Source organism: Elephantulus edwardii, unplaced genomic scaffold (genome assembly GCF_000299155.1).
Source record: "Elephantulus edwardii isolate Elephantulus edwardi_28Jun2011 unplaced genomic scaffold, EleEdw1.0 scaffold00233, whole genome shotgun sequence".
Lineage (NCBI taxonomy): Eukaryota > Metazoa > Chordata > Mammalia > Macroscelidea > Macroscelididae > Elephantulus > Elephantulus edwardii.
In genome coordinates, this window is record NW_006399983.1 from 4,164,655 (window position 1) to 4,183,901 (window position 19,247).

A 19,247-nucleotide genomic window follows, 5' to 3' on the forward strand; every position below is an offset into this window, starting at 1 on the left:
TGCATAGGGATTTGAGTCTTAGAAGATCCCATTCATCTATGTTGTCTTCTCCTGGTTGTAGGTTTCCCAGGATACTGGGAAGACTGTTTATGTTGTGGATTAGGACTTCTAGTGTTGTTCCTAACTTTTCTGTAATGAACTTTATAGTCTTTGGTTTTAGTCCTAGGTGGCAATGGCCTCTTCTAAACCCAGCTTACACTTATGGCAGTTCTCTGTCAATGTACTCCTCCACCTGTTTTTGGATAATCTTCAGCAGGGTTTTGCTTGCATGCAATATTAGTGATATTGTTCAATAACAGAGGAAGTCGAGATATGTGCATTTCTCCTATATTTCATTCCCTTTGCCTCTGGAGTCTCAACTATTTTTCTACAAATGTAGCACTCTTTTTCAAGTTTGTATATTTTGTTTTAAAAAAATTTATTGTGATTTGAGTGAAAGTTTACAAAACAAATTTGCTTTCCATTCAATCATTCATACATATTTTATAACATTAACTGTGATACCCAAAATATAGCTGCATTTCTTCCTCTTCATCCTTGTAAGTTTTATTTACATTAGTCCTTCGATCCCACCTCTTCCTGCCTTCTAATGTCTAATATTCTGCAAACGCTGCTCTTTAAACCTTATGTAGTTGGTTATCAGAGCTCCTTTTAAGTATGAAATGGAAGTGTCACCCTGTACAGGAGTGGGCAACCTAGGACCACCCTTCAGAGGAATAGTCTCAAAGTCCCACCACTCTCGACTTCTTCTGCTTCCCTCAAGCATTGACTATGAAGGTGTGATATCTTTCTCATCTGCATCTGCTGCAGAATAATAGAAACCTCTTAAGAGTATCTGCACATTATAGTCCTTCAAAAACAACCCTAGGATGCAATATGTTGTTCTGTCTGCTACACTCCTCCTCCATACACAGTAAAAAGAAAAGAAATATTCTTCTATTTGCATTATGTTCTATTTTTAACTTTGAACAAAAGTTAATGACAAAGAGGGAAACTGATTTGTTGGAAACAAGGGTAGTCGAGGGATCTATTTCTTTCTTGTAAAAGTTATCAAAATGTTCACGGTATGTTTTCTAAAATTTTTAATAACTATAAAAGTGAGGAGGGAAATGCAATTGGATGCTGTGTCTTCAGGCATTTAGATAGCCCACCAGTTAGAAAGAACTCACTTTGTTTACAGTGAGCCAAACACTGTGTCAGGGAGCTGTGGTACTGTAATTCATAGAGAGGCACACTGCTAACTAACTGGGAGGCCCTGCATTTCTGGCAGTTCTCCCCAAGGAAAAAGATAGGCAGTCTCCTCCTGTTAGAATATATAGCCTTGGAAACTGACTCAACGGTGAGTTGGAACCATGTCAGGGGCAGTGATTTTGTTTCCTTATTAAACATTGTGTTTAGGGTTCTTCTCTTTTTAGTTCATTTAATCTTCTCAACCCATATATATACTGTATTGCTAATGCTTTTTGGCTTTAAATAATATCCAAGCCAAAGCTAGTTGTGTAAGCAAACAGGGATTGTTTTTAACATACAGGAAGTCTGGATGTGGTGGGGGGCGGGGGGTGGGGAAGGTAGGAGTTTAGCTCAGAGTACGTTGAATGCATGTTAATAGTGGTGGGATAATTTGGAATAAAGGATGAGAAGGCCACAAAGCTTGAATAATGGAGTCAATACTATTAAAATGTACATGTAGAAATTTGTGAACTATCTGCTTTGTTATGTGTATATTGCAGTAATAAAAAAAGAAATAGAGATTACACAAAGTTAAACCACCAAAGATTTGTTTTCTTATAATGAAGGCTTTCTACTAGAATAGTGGGATTTCAAAGCATAAGACAATTAGAAACAACATATATTTCTTTTAACAGAGAAGGCTTTCCACAGATTATGATACATCCAAAATATAAATTACAATACAAAATCTAAAATTATGCTTTAGAAAGGTATTTATTCAATCTAAAATTATGCTTTAGAAAGGTATTTATTCTCATACAAAGAGGAATGCAACATTTTGAGTGAATAAAAATCTCATACGTAGAAGCAGTGCAAATTTGATTTTGTGAAAGCAAAAGTTAATTGAGCCATCGGAGAAAATAGACCAGACAGAAATAAAGCAGAATACTGACTAGAAGTGGAGCTGGGTGACAAAACTGGGGGAGACTTTTTACCATTGCAATTTTTGTGCTTTGACTTTTTTTCTTATAATGAATGTGTACTACTTTATAATCATACAGAGCCTGTTTTTTTTGAAAAATATAATGTAAGATGTTTACAGCAGAAAAGTTCTCAAAACATGAAAAAGTTTATAATGTGAATGAAAAATAAGTTCAAGCACAAATACACAAATTATGTCAGTGCAAAGGAGGGCATGATTAATCATGCTGGTGATCTGTGTCAAAAAAAATGGCGCAGGCAATGGTTACCTCGATGGAGCTTTCTCAAGGACAAGAGCCGTAATCTTGACTGACTTTAAGAAGCAGTTTGCAAGGGTGCTTCTCTGAACTTCCAAAGTTAGGGAGACCTGCATTAAAATCCTGTTTTTGCCATTCAGTAGTTATATGACCTTGAGCAAAAGTCCTTAATTTCTCTGAGTCCCAAATTTCCTCATTTTAATAATGTCATTGTTAAATTAACAGCTTCTTTTTAAAGGCAGTGAGAATACAAGATAGGGCTCCTGGGATCAAGAAACTAGTGTGACGGGAGCTCTGGTGGCCTAGTGGCAAGAAGCTGCCCTGCAATCCCAAAGGCACAAGTTCAAATCCACCAGATGCTCCACTGGAGAAGAGACAATCTTCTCCTATACCAGGTGGATCCAATTCGATGGTACACAACAAGAAAGAAAAAAAAACCCCAACAAAACACCAAAACCAAAATAGTGCATGTGAGGTGGTCAGTGTAGAACAGGCTGGCTGCAAAGACGTTCAAAGGCTGCAGAAGTCACTAGAATGGTGAACCCTGGAGAAGAGCTGGAATGGGAGATCTCAGAAAGGCTCATGTGATCTCAGAAAGATACATGTTCTATGTACTGCAAAGAACAAAGAAATCTGTCTTGGAGGAAGTGCAACTCGAGTGCTTCTTAGAGGCAAAGATGGTGAAACAGTCTCACATACTTTGGGCCAGTTGTCAGGAGGGGTTAGTCCTTAGAAAAAGACATGCTGGGAAAGGAAGAGGAAAAGTGAGGAAGACCCTCAGTGAGATGGATTAATACAGCGACCAAAACAATGGGTTCAAGCAAGTCAGAGATGTGAGGATGGAGCAGGGTAGGGCAGAGTCGGATCTCCTGTTCATAAGGTCTCTGTGGGATGTAGTTGACTCACAGCAGCTAACAAAAGAACCCCATCTCTGAAGAACTTACCATCATCTGCGTGAGACAGCCTCATGCACTCCAAGGCTACTTCTGGCTAAGTGACAAGCTTTTCTCCTCAACAGACATTTAGAAGTCTAAAGAGTTTAATCAACCCAAATTACAAGGTCTACTTAATTCCAGGGATTGATTTGAATATTGCTGCCTTGAGAGGAAGAGAAGTAGGCCTTCCTAAGGAGAGAATTTCCTATTCGAAGGAACATTCTCAAAAGCTTGTCCTTGGCAGCCCATTAATTATATTTCATCTTGACAGATCTCATATATAGTTGTTATATCTTTAGGGGGGAAAGAAGGTGTTGGGTGATTAATTGGTTGATAGTGTATGTTAATTGGATGCTAATTAAATTTAAATTTAATTCATATTTGAAACACTTGATTTGACGCAGGACCAGAAAATTAGAATATTCAAGCGTCTTGAAGGAACTTGTCTTTCTATCTGTCACCTTCATATGTCTATTGACACTCTCTCCTTGTTTACAAACTTGTTTTTCAAGAGAAGAAATCAGATGGTTCTTAGTGCTTCCAGCTGTAATAGGAAGTGTTGGTTCTTGCAATACATAAATATTTAATTGCTTTACTGGGGGAAAATGTATCTATCTCCACTCTGTTACTGAAATTTGTTCTGAACAAGTCTTGTCAGGCTGGAAATCTGTGCTGTTTGCTTCCTTCTCTCTGGCTTGATAAGTGAAGAAACAGCTCCAAAGAGAGGCTCTGGGCTGGATCTCTAGAATGCGTGGGAATGAGAGGCTGGGTTAGGGGTCAGAAAACCAGAAGGCAGGCAACAAGTCACTCATGACTCTAAGAGTGTGTGGGAAATTCTCTACTCCCCTTATGAGAAAATTCCCTGTGGTCAGCTCCCTGGGGACAATGCTAAGATGTCCAACCATTCTTTTAACTGAGAAAGGATGGGAGGCATCTCCACCCGGCACTGTGATGGGAGCTTGGGTAATCATTTTCCTTTGCTGTAAGTGGGTCTGCCTGATCTGATAATTTGTAGATTTCCTTGGAGACAGGGTACCAGAACTTGGCACTGGGAAGTTATCTTTGACCTATTTCTGCTCTGTGGATAAAGAAAACTGGGAAGTATGAGAGAAGGTGCCAATGCTTTAAAGATTAACTGATCAGAGTTTGTGCCTTAGAAAAGTTGAATTCTTCTGAGCCTCGATTTCCTCCTCTCTAAAATGGGACAGTAATACTAATCTCGGAGTGGCAGTATAAGGAGTACTTGAGATAATAAATGTTTGTAAAAGCAGCAGCGTCCACAAGATGCTCAATACCTGGCTTGTGCTGCTGCCCATGAACCAGCACCTGTATGTTAGCTCTGGCTCATAGTGACCTCACGTGCATTGGAGAAGAGCTGTGTTCCACACGGTTTGCCATGGTGGATTTTCCAAGGCACGACCAGGTGACTCAGACCACCAACCATTCCGTTGGCAACTGGCTTTAACCTTTTACAGCATATCTCTATAACTTACACAAGTACAAGCAAATCAGAGATGATGGGAATGGCAAAGGGTAGGGCAAGGTTCAGATCCATTGTGCCTAGGCTCACTGTGAGTCATGGTCAACTCGACAGCATCTAACAACAACAGCCACCACCTGGGGCCTCTTCCACCACCATTACTGCCACCGGCCTCACCTTGAGTCCTGCAAAATGCCTGATTCTGGTGGTTGCTTTTGCTGCTGGTTTGGAGCATGTGCATGCGTGTGAGCATCCATCTGTGTATACGTGCACGCATGTGCATGGATACGTGCACGTATGCACGCATGCATGCAGGTACAAAGCTTGCCTTTGACGGCTGTGCTGTCTCAATGCTGGCAGCTGAGGTTTGACGCTCCTTCTCCCACTAACCGGCTCTTTCCACAGCTGTCCTAGAAAAGTCTCTAGAAAAGAAAGCTGGCCGGAACTATGCGCCTCCAGGCAACAGGAAGCTGATCTATTTTATCGATGACATGAACATGCCTGAGGTGGATGCCTACGGGACAGTGCAGCCCCACACAATCATCAGGCAGCATCTGGACTACGGCCACTGGTAAGAGCAGCACGCAGAGGGACGGGGACCAGGGGCTGGGGGTGAGGCTAGGGCAGAGGCGACCACTGTCACGTGGAGGAAGTCGCAAATATAAGCTCAGCTCCATTGTCGGATGTGCAACCCCAAGGTAAACCAGGACTCCCCCCTTGCTCTGGAAAGCTCTTTCACAGTGACACTAATATTCACATGAATAGTTAGAGCAGCAGTAGCTACTGAGCTCTCAGTCGAGGGGGAAAGTTTTCATTTCTTTTGCCAGGGCTCTTTCAGAAGTGGCTTGCCTTCAAATCACCTCTGACTCAGAACAAGTCCACGTGCTTGTCAGAACAGAAGGGTGCTTTGTGGGGTTTTCAAATATGTGACCTTTTGAAAGCAGATCTCCAGATAGTTCTTTCATGGCATCTGTGAGTAGACTTGAACTTCCAACCTTTTAGTTTGCAAGCAGAAACATTACCCATCTCCACCACCCAGGGATCCTATAAAAACCTTCATCAAATCCACCAAGCCGGATTGACTACTGCCAGCAGTTGTCCGCTTACACAGAGATAGCGCCTAAAATGCTGCACAGAGCCCCTGTGTTTGCAGGCAGGGGCTCTTAATAACTTTCGCCTCTTCAGAGCAGCTCCTGGGATCTGACATTACCTGTTACAGTTGAATAGTTTATAATGTCAAATGGTCTGAACTTTCCAAGAGAGAAAGAAAAAAAGTCAGTGATCCGAGACAAATTTGACTCTCTTTTCTACTTCATCTGAGTGAAAGAATGGCATGTGGAAAGCGGGAATTTAGAAGACTTCTAGTTACAGTGGTAACTTGAATTACCTCATGATTATTCCTAAAGTATTCTTTTTAATTGAGATTTGTTTCCTGGGCTTTTTAAAATTAATTTTAATGAAAGTTTACAGAGACTTAGGATTTCCATTCATTCATTGTTGTACTTTTAATTGATATTTTAATGTAAAGTTTATAAAGAACTTGGGTTTCCAATTGTTCATTACTGCACATTTTCCTCCCCGCCCCCTCACCTCAGTTTGCTTTTTTTCTTTGGGGAAAAATATCTTTCGTTGTTATATAGTGTCCCTCCCAGACCACTTTACCATGCAGCTTATTCTCAATTCTTGTCATGCCAACAATACCTAATTATATATTCCTTTTATACAGTTCTCTCTCTTGTCTGTTTCAATGCTGTGTAGATTATTTATCCCTCTTCTCTCAGTTTCTCCCCCAGACCCCATGTCAGTCCTGTTTTATAACAGTGGCATTATGCTGTATTTGTTGTTGTGGTTTTTTTTGTGACTGAATATTTCACTCAGCATAATGTCCTCCAGGGTCACCCATTTTGTATAATAATTTATGAGTTCCTTGTTTTTCAATGCCGCATACTAATCCATTGTGTGAATATACTGCAGCCTGTGTGTAGTGTGCAACTGTCCATACTCTCCACACCATTATTAGAGCAGGTGCACTATGTGGGGAAACCAGGGTCAAGCTGACCAGTTTTACTCTAAATTCACAAACCCTAGGTTTTTGCTTTTACAGCCCAAGCCCAAGCCAAACCCATTGCCCCTGAGCTGATGCTGATTCATAGTGACCCTGTAGAACAGATTAGAACTGCTCCAAATGGTTTTCAAGGCTAATTTTTTTAATGTATTATTTCTTGTTTTAATTTTTTTTCATCACTTTGTGTTTCTTTTTTTTAATGGTGATTAGTTTTATTTTTTATTACATACTCTTAATTGGTTTGGGGGAATTTTTTAAAACTTTTTATTAATTTTAATTAACATTTACAGAGATTTTGGGTTTTCATTCATTCATTGTTGCACTTTTTTTCTTTAACCTCCTCCTCCAAGTTCTCTCCTCTCTTTGAAAAGCAAAAGATAAACTTCTTCGTTGGTATACAATCCCCCCGACCCTGCCCTGCCCACCCCCCCACGTCCCAAATGCACTCCACTCACATTGTGTTTCTTATGATCCGTCCCATACATTATATCTCCAAGGCTACACTCTTGACAGAATACCACAACTTTCTCCTACAGAGTGATTCAGGTATTCAGACCACTGACCTTTCACTAAGCCGCCAAATACTTAACTGCTGGCACATCAGAGTTCCTGCTTTGAGGTTCATAAACCTTAACTTTGATATAATAACTTCCTGAAGATTGCTTCATATTTCCTTAATGTGTTTTATTTCCACTCACAGAAATGTCTGTTTCTTTTTTTCTTTTTTCCTTTACATGCCTCATCTCTCCTCAAACCCCTCACTGACCCACCTCTGCTGTTTAATCTTCAGAGTTTACACAGACACTATCTCAGTGTCTTGCTTCTTCATCTCCTATGACTTAACATGCATCCTTCTCTGCCTCAAACCTCCCATTGCATCTTCTTGTCATTGGTAGTTATTATCTAGTCCGCTCCAACCTAGGACAATTTAGCCTTATTTATAACTGAATAGAGTATTCCCTGCTTGTCTTTGGTACGTTTGAGTCCATTGATGTGTTTGCTTGAATTTCTTCATGATTGTTGGCATATTTGAGTCCATTGTTGCAGTTCTTGTGTGAATCATTCTCATTGAGGGTTTTCCTCATTTCCACTGACCCTCTACCAAACACGATGACTTCTTCTTGGTATCGTTTTTTCTGGTGATTTGTTTAAAGTGAATGAGTATAAATCTTGTCATCCTCACTTCTAAGGAATACTCTGATTGTATTTCTTCTAAGACTGGCTTGTTCATTCTTTTGCCAGCTCAGTACATTCACTATTCATATCCAGCACTTCCAGATACATCTATTCTACTTCTGTCTTCCTTTTTCTGTTTTCTATTGGGTTTTCATTGGGTAATGTTCAAAAGTAGATTGTCAGGACTTTTTTCCTAACCTGTTTTTCATCTTCTGAGACTAAGTACAGGCTTTTCTGAAGCCTGACTTCCATGATCCTGCTGATATTTGAGGTGGTGTGGTTTCCAGGGTCACAGCAGCACATAAGACACCACACGGCAGTAAACTGATGAATGGATGGCAACCTGTTATATCTTCTCTATGGCTTAACCATCTATCACATCTGATTCTACTCTCCCTCTGCTACTGAGTTTCTCACTTCTTCCTTCTTCAGTCCTTTTTCATGTCTGGTGTGCTCATTCACATCAATAGTTGAGCTTACCCAAATCTCTTCACAAAAGGTCAATGCAACCCCTAGATGCTCCCTATGAGAAATGCAAGGCAGTCTGCTCCCAGAAAGTTTCACGGCCTCACAAATACAAGGGGCAGTTCTACTCTGTTCTGTGAGCCAGAATTGACTCAATGGCTGTGGGTTTATTGTTTGTTTTCTAATTTTTTCACTCTTGTTTCTTTGCCTCTCTTTAGCCATATTTTCTCTGCTTTGTTTCTGCTTCCTCATTTCTCATTTCAGAATCCGCTGCTCTTTGGCTTTTCTCCCTCCATCTTACTAAACTATTCCTGCTAAACTACTCATCAGATCATTATTTTAAATCAAATGGCCATTTCAAGTTAGTGTCTTTCTTCTTCTCTTTGCAGCACTCAGTGTGGATGACTGTGCTATCCTTTTGGAAATATCGGCTTCCTTTTGCTCCCGGGATACTGGCCATCCCCTGATCTTGCTCTTGCTCTACCTTCTCTGTCTGTTCTGCTGATATTATTTCCATAGTGGTCTTTGGAAAATTTTTCTTCTCTCAATCCCACCATTGGATCTGTTGTTGTTGTTGTTAAGTACCATCCAGTGGCTTGTGCCTCATAACGACCCTGTGTACAACAGCTCTGAACCCTATTCTATCCTGAGCCAAACTTATCGTCTCTGACACACCTACCCCCATTACCCCAGTCACTGAGTAAATCCATCTCATTGAGGGTCTTCCTCTCCTGCGCTGTCCCTCCACCCTTCCAAGCACGATGCCCCTTTCCAAGGACTGGTTCCTCCTTGCAGCATGCCCAAAGTATGTCAGACAGAGCTTCAGAATCCTTGCCTCTAAGTAGCAACCTGGTTTCACCTTCTCTAGGATGAACCTGTTTGTTCTAGTAATCCACAGTATGTTCAGTACGGTTCTTCAGTATCACAGCTGAAAGGCATCAGTTCTTCCCTCATCCCTAGTCATTGTCTGGCTTTCTAACACATGACAAGTAATTGCAAAGACCATGGCCTGGATCAGGTGCACCACAGTCTCCAGACTGACATTGTTTGCTGCTCTTTGGTACTTTGGAGAAGTCTCTGCCAGCAGACTTTCCCAATGCAATTCATCTTTTGGTTTCCTGGCTGCTACTACCAAAAATGTTGATTGTGGAACCAAGCAATATGAAGCTGTCAACAATCCCAGTCTCTTTACCATCTGTCATGATGCTGCTAATCAGCCCAGTGGTGAGAATCTTTATTTTCTTGACGCTTCAATCCATATTGAAGGCTGCAGTCCTCAAGCACTTCAGGTCTTCCTCAGTTTCAACAAGCCATGTTGTGTCATGTTCATAGTACAGGAGTCCAGTCCTGATGCCACACTGCTCCTTATAGAGCCCAACCTCTCGGATGATCTTTTCTGAAAAGATTGAAAAAGAATGGAGATACAGCTCATCCCTGAGTACACTCTTCCTGATTTTATACCATGCAATGTTTCCTTGCTCGGTTCTGATTACTGCCTCCTGTTCTGAGTATAGAGCACAGGCACAACCAAATGTTCTGGCATTCCCATTTTTCTCAGAGTTAGTTAGCCACAGTTTATTGTGATCCACACAGTCAAATACCTTTGCCTAGTCAATGAAACACAGATAGACATTCCTCTGCTACTCTCTGCTTTTAGCCAATATTAATCTAATATTAGCTGTAATAATCCATGGCCTCTTCTAAACCTAGCTTGTACATCTGACGGTTCTCTGATGATCTGTCAGATGTATTGTTCCATTCGTTTGTGGTTCATTTTCAGCAGACTTTTGCTTGCATGTGATATTAATGATATTGTTCAACAATTTCCATACTCTGATCACTTTTCTTTGGAATGGGAATAAATATAGATCTCTTCCAATCAGTTGTCCAGGTGGTCATCCTCCAGATTTCTTAGCACAACATCCAGGGCAGTGTCTGTTTGTTGAGATATGTCAGTTGGCATTTTGTCAATTCCTGTGGCCTTGTTTTCTGCCAATTCCTCTGAGCAGCTTGAACTTCTTCATTACCCCAGGCTCTTGCTCATACATTGTTTCATGAAATTCTTCTGTGTCACTCAGTTCCTTTTAGCACAGTGACTCTGTATACTCCTTCCATCTTTTCTTAATGCTTTATGCATCATTTAATATTCTACCCAAAGCATGATCTAGTTTTGTTTTCTTAGTTACCCACACACAAGGAAGGCATCCTTGGAAGCCAGCTGCCTGGGCCCTCACACACCTCTCATCCATGGCTATTGACTGTTCCAGGTATGATAGGAACAAGCTGTCCCTGAAGGAGATCATGAATGTCCAGTATGTTACCTGCATGAATCCCACTGCAGGCAGCTTCACCATTAACCCACGGCTCCAGGTAAGTCAGGATTCAGGCCACCTTTATCCTCAGCACTTGAGTATGAGTGTTACTTTGGCCCTTAAATCTTCCCAGACTCTCATAACGATTATACTGGAAGCTGATTTGCATTGCTAGCAAACAGATACTCCTTGACCCAGACTCATGAAGCCTGTAAAGCTAGGAGAGGTCATATTGTTGTTTTGTGTATCAATGAGTTGGAACTGTAACTGACCCTCCAGTGTATTTTCAGAGAGCCTTTTCATATGGAATTAAAACTTAAATTGAGTTTACAGTCTAGGGAATTAAAGGCTTTGCTTGAACTTTGGGCCAAGATGAGTAGCATGAGATTGTAGGAAGAGAGCTAAACTTGGGTTCAAGTAGAATTCTATACTGAGCATTCACATGACCTTGGGAATATAATTTCTTCTCCCTGAAGTTCTGTCATATAAAAATGAAAGCGTTAGATGTCACTATACTGCTAACTTTGGCCCAAGATTCAAGCAAAGCCTGCCGTACCCTAGACTGTAAAATAAATTTAAGTTTTAATTCCGTATGAAAAGGTTCTCAGGAGGAACCAGTCATTGGAGAGACACATCATGCTGGGAAAGGTGGAGGATCAGAGAAAGAGAAGGAGATCCCCAACAAGATGGAATAACACAGTTTTTAGGGTCACCAATCCATTGCAATTTACTGTAGCTAAAAAAAAAATATTAAACTAACAGCACCAACAAAAATGTTGTATTAACACAGTGAGTACCACACTGGACTTGAGCAGGACAGATTGTGAAGCTGGGACAGGACAGGCCGAGGTTCAGATCTGTTGTACATGTTGTTGTTATGTGCTGTTGAGTCACTTATGATACATGGTGACCAGTGTACAACAGCTCTGAACCCTCTACTATCTTGAAAAAACTTCATTGTTTTTGACACACCTACTCCCGTTACCCCAGTCACTGTTGTTCATAGGGTCACTATAAGTCATAGTGGGCACATTGGCACTTAACAATGAGAAATGTGACTAGAAGGTAGACCTCAAAGGCTTCAATGCATATGTTTTTCATAAGAATTCTTGTTTATTTTATCCAAACTTAGAAAAAGTTATTTTTATTCTAATAAAAGGGTTGTCCAGTTCATTATCCCTCGCTCATTCCTTCTTTGTTTGCTTGTGCAGCGACACTTCAATGTGTTTGTGCTCTCCTTTCCGGGAGCAGATGCCCTGTCCACCATCTACAGCACTATCTTATCTCAGCATCTCAAACATGGAAACTTCCCAGCATCGCTGCAGAAATCTGTCCCCCAGCTGATCAATCTGGCCCTCACCTTTCACCAGAAAATTGCCACCACATTCCTCCCTACTGCAATCAAATTCCACTACATCTTCAATCTCAGAGATTTCGCCAGCATTTTCCAGGTGAGTCCATCTGATGTGAAACTCCTCAGAGGCTTTAGTGATGAACCTGACCCTCTCATTCTTATTAAAATAATACTTGAAGCCAAACTCAGGCAAACACAAAGTTTATAAGGAGTTGTAAATGGAAATAGGTAAGCGGAGGGCTGTGGGCTTCATGAGGAAAGACTTCAGTATATTAAGAGTTTTGTATGTTGTTGGTGTTTTGTACCATCGAGTCAAAACTGACACATAACTGCCCCTTCAGCAGGTTTTCAGAGGCGGATAACCACAGGGGAGCCGATTGCCCATCCTCCTGTGCAGCAGCTGGTGAACTTGAACCATGTGCCTTTAGTATTGCAGTGCAGATTCTTAACCACTAGGCCACCAGAGTTTTGTATATAGATTAAATTTTTCTCAGGAAATATAATGCATTCCTGGGTTGTTTCCTTTGGGCTGGAAAAGTCTCAATATCTTGAATATAATGATTCCAGAATGCCTAGGAAGAGAAATGGTAGAAATTAATGAAGTTATTAAAAAAAAACAAAACCACCACACACCACACACCACCCAACTATTTTAGTCTCTAATGGTATGCCCAATATTCTTAGGATGAAAACAATATCCTATAAAGCATTCAAAGGTAGCTCTGCTGTCAGGTGAGGATATTTTCCCACCCTAAACAATTCCCCAGGTCACATGGACTCTATGACATTTTGACATGGACTCAAATTCTCTTTCCAAGTTCAACTCAGAAGAAATGATGTTATAATTCCAAAGAAACCATCTGCAAACTCTTGCAATGATATCAGTGCTTCAAATTCCATGTAGAAGTCATTTTCATAGTATTTCAACTCCTCTCTTACACACTGATGGCTGTCTCTGCACCTTGCTTCCAGCTGATGGAGCAGCCACTCTCTGATCTCTAGAGGACAATGCACGCTGAGGTCTGAGCCCTGGGCCTCTCTCCTCAGTCTTTTCACTTGTGGAGCCCGCAGCTCCTCTGTCATGGAGTCCTCTCCAAAGCAGCACTAAGTTGTTATTATTGGGGAAAGATGTTTTTTACATAAAGCAGTGTCATAGGGAAAGTTCCAAGCATAGTGGTGGGGGAGTAAGACCATGACCCTATAATGAAGCAAATATGTTGTTGATACCTGCCATCAAGTCAGCCCCAAAATTATGGTGATCCACCCAATGGAAATAAACACTGCCCATGCAATATCAGTCATTTAACTGAGTGAAGAACACCTTTCCAACCATCTGTTCTGCCCCTCTTGTCTGTATTTCTGTTGGGCAGAAAAAGTATTTGATGTTTGAAGCAGCATGAGAGACTCATCTCAATGCCTGTCTGACCCCAGGACTGGAGGGAATAAGTTTTTGCTTAACCATTACTAAACCAAACCCAATCCCTGCCAATGGGTTGATTCTGATTCATAGAAACCTTTCATCAGATTCCTAAGGCTGTAAATCTTTACAGAAGAAGAGAGCCCACTTTTATTCCAAGGAGCAGCTGGAGAGTTCAAACTGATGACTTTTTGATTAGCATCTGACATGTTCCATTTTACATGTTTATTGAACATTCCACCATCTCTCTGTCAGTTTACAGTTCTGTAGTGAGTTGCCTATTGCTACAATGCTGGAGTCAAGTTCTCTGCATGGTGTATATGGTCTGTGATGATCTGGGAGCCAAAAGGTTTGCCAGTTTGAACCTGACCGATAGTCCTGAGGGAGAACCAGGCCTGGTGATCTGCTTCCATAGATATTACAGCCAACCCTACCCTACAGCCAAATGTCAAAATGATTACATAAGGAAATATGAAATAATATCTATAATGCTGGTAGCTACAGTGCCAGGATGTCAAACACCAGTGGGGTCCACCATTGTTGTTGTTTAAGTATGCCACAAAGTCAAGACAACTCAGCAGTGACCCTCCACAGATTTTCAGGGACAATAAATCTGATGGTAGTTGGCTGCTCATCTTTCTCCTGGAGATTCAAACCACATGGCTTTGGGTTGATAGCACAATTCCTTACCACTAGGCCACCAAATATGATCATGAAGAAAGTGGCAAGCTGTATGTTGTCCTGTTATATGTAGAGTTGGCATAAATTTGAGCTGCAAAATAATGTTAATTAGGAAAGATTTGGATAGCACAGTCAAGTCTTTTTGTTGTTGTTAAGTGCTATCAAGTCATAGATGACCCATAGCGACCTTATGAATGAAAGTCTTGAGCACAAAACTTTCATCTTTTCTCCAAGTTCATAGAGTTTCTGGAGGCAAACTTTTTTTGGAAGTGGATGCCACTCCTGCTTCAAAGCCTGTTTTATTTGGGAGATTAAAAAAAAAGAGGCCCGTGGGCCCAAAAGCCTTTTGAAATATGAGGCCAAATCCAATCATCTCACACCCTATTGTGAACAAAAGCCATACCCCAATCTCAACCCCAAACCAGAAAACACACCTAAGCAGAATCTAAGTGAAAGGTATTAATTTTGTTTGTTTGGGGCTTACGTACTTTGGTCATGTGGCCAGGAGAGACCAGTCCCTGGAGAGAAATATCATGCTTGGAAGGGTGGAGGGACAGCACAGGAGAGGAAGATCCTGGATAAGATGGATTGATATAATAATGAGAGTAGGTTTATCAGAGACAGTGAGACTGACTGGCTTAGGATAGGACAAAGTTCAGAGTTGTAGGCAACTAAAATGGAACATAACTTTATTTTTGTTTTATATTGGTTTGCATGCAATACTCATGTACATTGTCTATCATTCATGTACTCTGTGTTTCACTCATTCTTACATTCACATTGTGCTTCAAATGATCACTTGTGTACATTATGTTCTATAAATTTAATCACCATGGATCTATGCCTACTATGACCCCATCTTTTCAGGTACCCCCACCCCTCTCCTGTCACGATCCTCTGTAAGATATATATAAAAGTTCAAAAGAGGAAGGAAAGGGGACAAGAGGGTGGGAAGGGGAGGAACTCACTAGGTGAAAGGTTTTTTTAACCTCAAGTCTCTCTTAAATGTCATACAGTATGAGGTGGAGTGTTGCCATTGCAAATGAAAAATAAGAGTTCTTTGATCAAATTCTCATTGTGCCAAAAAGCAAAACTAAAGGGAGACAACTCAGTGAGATGGATTAATACAGCGGCCAAAACAATGGGTTCAAGCTCTTCTTACTAGTTCTAGCTCTGGTCTACACAAACCTTTATCACCTGGAAATCCTGATCATCATACAGCAATCTTGTGGGTTAGACATTATTCTAATTTAACTTACATAAGTTATCAGCTAGTATGCAATATCATGAGTAGTCAGTGATATATACAAGGTTGTACTAAGCTCGTTATGTCTAGTAAGTTATTTTATTTGATCCTCACAATATGCAGTGTTGTTGTTGTTATATTCCTTCAAGTTGCCTATGATACATAGCGACCCTATATACAGCAGCTCTGGATGCTGCTCTATCCTGAGCCAACCTTATTGTCTCTGACACACCAATCTCCTTTACTGCAGTAACTGAGTCAATCCATCTCATTGGGGTCTTCTTCTCCTATGCTGTCCCTCCACCCTCCCAAACATAATGTCCCTCTCCAAGGCCTGGTCCCGCCTTGCAAGATGCCCAAAGTATGTCCAACAGAGCGTCAGAATCCTTGTTTCCAAGGAGCAGCCTGGTTTCACCCTCTCCAGGATGAACCTGTGTGTTCTCCTAGCAGTCCATAGTACATTCAGTACTCTTCTCCAGCACCACAGCTCAAAGGTATCAATTCTTTTTATATCATCCCTAATCATTGTCCAGTTTCTGATGCATAGCACATAATTTCAAAGACCGTGGCCTGGATTGGTTGCACCTTAGTCTCCAGACTGACATCATTGCTGTTCAGTACTCTGGAGATATCCCTGATAGCAGACTTCCTGATGCAATTAGCAATTTGAGTTCAAGGCAAAGGACTTTTCCTGAGAACTGCCTGAGATAGGAACCTTCCCTAATTCTAGTACCTAGGACTGAACTTAGAGACTCCTAATCTCAAGAGAGACTGGCCCAGCAGCAAGAGGCACAAGACATCTGAAATCACAGAAGCACAGAAGGCTTGAGACCTAAGCCTCATATCAAGGGCTGGATTGGAGGAGACAGAAATTGAATAGGGTAGGCATGAGTAGAAGAGAATGCTGGTGGAGCAGGGAAAGGGACAGGTCAAGACACACTTGCCTAAAAAAAAAAAAAAGACACACTTGCCAAGTGTGGGGAACAACACTGAATCTATTAGTTGCTTCTATAATTGGGAAATGTCTTTTCACCTGCTTCTCTCTGTAAAATGCTGCTATGTCAGATAATGTTTGAAATCTGAGCATTCAAATTAAGATGGACTTGGAATAAGGCTTGATCATCTATTTCCATAATAACAGGCCTTCAAAAACCCTGTGTACAGTAGAATACACTTAGAGTAGACTAGCAGATATGGCAACTGAGGCTGACCCCTCAAATATTAAAGCACAAAGGAGAAGGAACAGTTGTAAGCATACACTAGAGTTTGGTATATGAAATGTGAAAAGAATGAATGCAGGAAAATTGGACATTGTTAAGAAAGAAATGGAGCACATAAGGGGACCTCTGGTGGCCTAGTGGCAAGAAGCTGCAACTACAATCCCAGAGGTGCACGGTTCGAATCCACCAGATGCTCTGCTGGGGAAGGAGGGGCAATCTCCTCCTGTACCAGTCAGATCTGATTTGACGGTACACGCACACAAAAATAATAATAAAATAAAAAAAATTAAAAAAAAAGAAATGGAGCACATAAATATTGACATACTAGGTATTGGGGAAATGAGATGGATTTGGCATGGGCATTTTGAACCAGGTGATCTACTATACCGGAGATGAAAATGTGAAGAAAAATGGGGTTGCTTTTATAGTTTAAAAAGTAATTTCTAGATCCATCTTGAAATAAAATGTGAATGACAGGATAATATCCATATGCATATAAGGAAGTCCCGTGAATACCACTTTCATGTAAATAAATGCACCAACAACCAGAGCCAAAGAGGAGAAAATAGAAGATTTCTACAAACTTTTGCAGTTAGAGATTGATTGAACATGCAATCAAGATGCATTAATAATAATGGTTGACTGGAATGCAGTAGTTGGAAACGGGGAAGAAGGCTCAGTAATTGGAAAACGTGGACTTGGTGACATAAATGATGCTGGAGACAGAATGATAGAATTCTGTATAATCAATGGCTTATTAATTGCAAATAATTATTATAAGAAACATTAAACACAAACTACACACATGGATTTCACCTGATGTCATACATAGGAATCAGATCTCCTAAATCTGTGGGAAGAATCACTGAAGAAGCTTGATATCAGCTGTGAAAACTAGGACAGGTGCTCATTGTGGAACAGACCACCAACTACTCAAATGCAAGTTCAAGTTGAAGCTAATTAAGGTTAAATCAAATTAACAGGAACCAAAATTTATTTGACCTTGATTCTATCCAACTTGAATTTCAAAACCATCTCAGGAACAGGTTTGAGACCTTAAACAATATGCATATGTTGTTGTTGTTGTTATGTACCATCAAGTTGCTTGCAATTCATAGTGACCCTAGGTACAATAGCCCTAACCCTTTGCTCTATCCCTTGCCAATCTCATTGTCTCCAACATTCGTATCTCCACTACCCCAGAGATGGAATCAATCCATCTCACTGAGGGTCTTTCTCTCCTATAACATCCTTCCACCCTCCCAAGCATGGCATCCCTCTCCAAGGCCTGGTCCCTCCTTGTAACATGTCCAAAGTATGTCATACAAAGCCTCAGAATCCTTGCCTCCAAGGAGCAGCCTGGCTTCACCCTCTCTAGGATGAACTTGTCTCCTAGCCATGCATGTTATATTCAACACTCTTCTCCAGCACCAAAACACAATATCATCAACTCTCCTTCTGTCATCCTTAGTCATTGTCCAGCTCTCTGACGCTAGCAGGTAATGGCAAAGACCATGGCCTGGAGCGGGTGCACCTTAGTCTCCAGACTGGCATCATTGCTCCTCACTACCTTAGAGAGGTCTCTGACAGCAGACTTTTCCAATGCAATTTGTCTTTTAATTTCCTAGCTGCTGGTACCAAGAGTGTTGATTGCAGAGCCAAGCAAACTAAAGCTGTCAACAATCTCAATCTCTTCACCATCTATCATGATGTTGTCAGTTGGCCCAGTGGTGAGAATCTTTGTTTTATTGATGTTGAGCTTCAATCCATATTGAGGGCTGTAATCCTTGGTCTTCTGCAGCAAGCACTTCAGGTCCTCCTCAGTTTCAGCAAGCATGGTTGTGTCATCTACATAACACAGATTGTTGAGAAATCTACCTCTAAACCTGATGCCACATAGAGCCCAGCCTCTTGGATACACTGTTCTGCATATAGATTGACAAGATAGAAGATAGAACACATCCTAGACTCACACCCTTCCCAATTTTGAACCATGCAGTGTTTCCTTGCTCTGTTCTGACGACTGCCTTCTGGTCCAAGTATAAGTTTTGTGTAAGCACAATATAAGCACTTAATATTTGTAGTTTTGATAACCAGCTATTGTAAGGTTGGTTGTGTCTTGTGGGGGCCCGATGTGTGAGTGAGTTAAATCATACCCCAGAATTTTTTTTATTATTTTATTATTATTATTCAATATGGATTGAAGCTAAACATCAAGAAGACAAACATTCTTACCTCAGGGCCAGTTGATAGCCCCATGAAAGATGGAGAAGAAATTGAGGTTGTTAACAATTTCAGCTTGCTCAGCTCCAAAATCAATACTTTTGGCACTAGCACTCAGGAAATAAAAATATTAATTGCATTAGTGACATCTCCTGTCAGAGACTTCTGCAAAGTGCTAAAGAATAATATCAGTCTAGAGACTAAGGTGCACCTGATTTGGTCTGTGGTCTTCACAATTACTTGCTATGTATCAGAGTGCTGCACA

At 40.9% G+C, this 19,247-nt stretch overlaps 1 protein-coding gene across 1 annotated transcript in view; it reads left to right on the forward strand.

Moving 5' to 3' along the window:
* Window positions 1-19,247, forward strand: part of DNAH9 (dynein, axonemal, heavy chain 9) — a 623,295-nt gene that overhangs the window by 299,808 nt on the left and 304,240 nt on the right. Inside the window, 3 exon segments of the mRNA XM_006898570.1 lie at window positions 5,229-5,394; window positions 10,797-10,899; window positions 12,053-12,292. Coding sequence (XP_006898632.1) covers window positions 5,229-5,394; window positions 10,797-10,899; window positions 12,053-12,292 — 509 coding nt within the window.